At 41.2% G+C, this 3839-nt stretch overlaps 1 protein-coding gene across 1 annotated transcript; it reads right to left on the bottom strand.

Moving 5' to 3' along the window:
• Positions 1–265: 265 nt before the first annotated feature.
• Positions 266–3519, bottom strand: LOC116465582 (probable cation-transporting ATPase 13A4). The gene is made up of 3 exons (XM_032148597.2): positions 2881–3519; positions 1585–1742; positions 266–672 (listed from the first exon to the last, which is right to left on the bottom strand). Exons 1-3 carry the CDS (start codon positions 3098–3100, stop codon positions 346–348), a joined length of 705 nt encoding a protein of 234 aa, XP_032004488.1. The 5' UTR covers positions 3101–3519; the 3' UTR covers positions 266–345.
• Positions 3520–3839: the final 320 nt, after the last annotated feature.

Below are 3839 nucleotides of genomic sequence, written 5' to 3'. Positions count from 1 at the left end.
CAGATGGGAAAATACAGCAAGAGTTTGATATGAGTCTCACAGTAAGGCACAGTTTAATAAACTCTTCCCTTTTTTCGTTCATTAATTCTTAAATCAATATTTAATTGCACACTAACTATATGCCAGGCAATATTCTTAGCATCAAGGATACAGCAGTGATGATAGTAAAGGGTTTAAATTTTCTTCTTTGTATGAAGGTTTTGACTGCAGAGAAACAGGATGCTATTTTAGTTGCTTTTCATAGGATATTGAAGCTAGAAGGACCCAAAAAGATTCTCCTATTTAGTACCCACTTCTCCTGTAAACCTTGGGCTCTGCGAGCTCAAGAGACATATCTTTCCCAGATCATGCATCTAACCAGGGATAACATGAAGACAGGCACCCACATTCTATGTCTCCTGCCTTGCAAGGGGGTAAAAGTAGATATACATGATGACAGCAATGGTAAAAATGATGATAAGAATAAGGATGAAACACACATACCTTGTCAAAGCAGACGAGGTTTAACTGTCCACATACATTGATCCTCTGGGGGCTAATGCAGAAGATGCCTCTCTTCTTCAGCCTCCTCTGGGCATAAATAATGCCTGTGGTCAGAGCAGCAGGTAGAGCAGGAGGAACCGCAATTGTGATGACGTCAAGGGCTTTCCTCACCACCTCCTCTGGAGGTTCCTGGACGACAGTCATTCTTTAATTATTACAGACAAATCTCTGATGAACAGCATATGACTCTTTGCCTTTTTTTTTTTTTTTTTTTGGCGGGGTTTTGCTCTTGTCGCCCAGGCTGGAATACAGTGGTGCGATCTCGACTCATTGCAACCTCCACCTCCTGGGTTCAAGCGATTCTCCTGCCTCAGCCTCCCGAGTAGCTGTGATTACAGGCACACACCACCTGGCTAATTTTTGTATTTTTAGTAGAGACAGGATTTGCCATGTTGGCCAGGCTGGTTTCGAACTCCTGACCTCAGGAGATCCACCTGCCTTGGCCTCCCAAAGTGCTGGGATTACAGACGTGAGCCACCATGCCCAGCCTTCCTTCTTTTTGTTTACTTTTTTAGGTCAAATTTTAAGAAATGATATCAGTGGGTTAAAGGCATGACCATGTTTATAGCTCTCACTATCTTTCCCCAAATAGCAATTAAAAAAAACCAGGTGATTTATATTGTTACCAACAAAGAATAACGTACTAGTCTGCCATGACCTCACCAAACCTGGGTGTCTGATTTTATTTAAAATCCCTCGCTCAGTAGCTCTAAAAATGCTACTTTATTGAAATAAATATATTCTCAGATTGAAAAGGAAGAATGGTATAAAGTATGAGGAAAAGAGAAGTACATTGATCTATCAATAAATAAATTGTTTTATCTCACTATCCCATGAAACCTGTTTGTTATTATGGAACTTAGTGATCAATTGCTGCCTGGGATCTGGAAGTCTATATGCAGGCTTCAGCGCTTGGCTTTGTTTCCCCGGTTTGTAAACCACATCCTAGGTTAAGGCCAACATGTACAGTACAAAATATATACATAGATAGATAGATAGATGAGTATGTGTGCATTTAATAAAACAGCAAAGACAGCTTACCCCGCTAAGCACGTAGACACACAGAGTACAGATCATTCCAATGGTGGTTGTTCCTACAAGGCATAGGAGGAACCTGATGGCATCCCTGTACAACTTAAAATTCATTGGCTTGGGGTAGAGAATGGACCTCACAAGGTCTCCCTTTGCCGTGTTGAATCCTGGAACAACAAACACACACCCCACACGCTCAGGATGACCAACACTACTGCTCGTGCTCTTCCAAACCTCAACACTGCCTTTGTTTTTCTCTACTGATATTTGAACAGTGTTTAAGCTCAAAGGCAATTGAAAGATAACTAGAAAAATACATAAATGCTAGAACAGAAATCTCTATCTCAGAGCCCAGTACTCTCTCTGGCCTTCCTTCCCTCTACTTCCAATTTCAATGCATCCTGGAGATAGAAAACCCCCGTACTGGGTGCACAGCACAGCTTTGCCAAATAGCATTTTATTTTAAGAAAATGACTCAAACGTGTGCACGCACTCGCATGTCACTTGAATTAAAATTAAGTGGTCCAGTAAATACTGATGGACTCACTTTTCTAGTACTTTGCAATGTTAAATTTTCAGTTTCTAGCCCACCCTAGGAAGAACTTGGGATTCAGGATGAGAAGCCCTGAGTTCTAGGTCCAGCTGTGTCAATTGCTGGCCATGGTATATTTTAAGTTCATTTGAATTGTGTGGCCTCAGCCTATTCATGGACATAGTAGAAACAGTAAGCATTTCTGCTCTGCTAGTTTAATATAGTGAAAATAGTTTACATACTGCAAAGCACATACATAATAATTATTGTTATCAGTACTATCATTTTTACTAACAGGCATATGCCATAGTTCAATTGGTATGTAAAATATATGGATTTATAGATATTTGATGTGCTTTGTACCTGTAGGTAAGACTTCTCCTTATCTATGGGTACAAAAAAAATGGAAAGAATGAATAAGACCTACTATTTGATAGTACAAAGGGTGACTATAGACAATAATAACTTAATTGTATATTTTTTAAATAACTTAAAATGTGTAATTGGATTGTTTGTAACTCAAAGGACAAATGCTTGAGGGAATAGATACCCAATTCTCCATGATGCGCTTATTTCACATTGCAGGCCTGTGTCAAAACATCTCAGGTATCCCATAAGTATATATACGGCTACTACATACCCACAAAAATTAAAAATTAAAAAAATATGATTATAAAGAAAAAACAGCTTCTCTTTACCTAATAAATTTAAGGCACTAGATAAACTGGGCAAAAATATACCATCAAAAATAAGAAAAAGGAGGTGATGCTAACCAGTCTGCAGTACCACGGCTCTCACGGTCCCAGAGCGAGCTGCCTTGGCCTGGATAACCTCTGTTCCACAGAAGAGGACATGCCGTTTGTAATCCGCTTCACTCTGTGTTTTCCAGGGCAGAGAGCTATCCATCTTGGGTAACGGAGTTTTGGTGACTGGAATACTTTCTCCTACAGAAAACAAGCATCTTGTTTTGTGAGGCAGGATGGCTTCCCTCATTTAAATCATGCCTGCACCCACTCATCATACAACAGACTTTTTTTTTGTGAGCCCACCATGTGGCGGAGACAACCCTAGGCATTGGGGATACAAGCATAAACATAGTTCCTACTTCTAAGAGGTCTGTAGTTTAGAATAGGAGACAGATATGTAAACTAATAACTACAATACAGTATTATAAATACTATGGGCACTAGAAATCAAACACAGATGTCAAGATAGCTGGAAATAACTATTTAGGGAAGCGCAAGCTGTGCAGTCAAGAATGTGGAGTGTGGAGAATAAAGGGCCATGAGAGCTACCTAGGAGCTAAAGCATTGAGAACCCTAAGTGTCCACAGATATGTCTAAAGGCACTGGTGGGCTGGGCACAGTGGCTCATGCCTGTAATCCCAGCACTTTGGAAGGCCCAGGAGGGTGGATCACTTGAGGTCAGGAGTTCAAGACCAGCCTGGCCAACATCGTGAAATGCCGCCTCTACTAAAAATACAAAAACTAGCCAGGCGTCGTGGTGCACAGCTGTAATTCCAGCTACTTGATGGAGGCTGAGATGAGAGGATCGCTTGAACCCGGGAGGCAGAGATTGCAGTGAGCCAAGATCAAGCCACTGCACTCCAACCTGGGTGACAGAGTGAGTGAGACTCTGTCCCAAAAATAAAGAAGTTTAGAGTCCACTGCATTTGGCAAGTGGGACTTTGGCAACTTTTACCAGTGCAGTGGGAGGGGCCTGTTGCAGAGGC

The sequence above is a fragment of the Hylobates moloch genome, unplaced genomic scaffold (assembly GCF_009828535.3).
Source record: "Hylobates moloch isolate HMO894 unplaced genomic scaffold, HMol_V3 SCAFFOLD_6573, whole genome shotgun sequence".
NCBI classification, from domain to species: Eukaryota; Metazoa; Chordata; class Mammalia; order Primates; family Hylobatidae; genus Hylobates; species Hylobates moloch.
The sequence above is the reverse complement of the archived record's forward strand: the minus strand, read 5'-3'. Positions and strand labels throughout refer to the sequence as shown.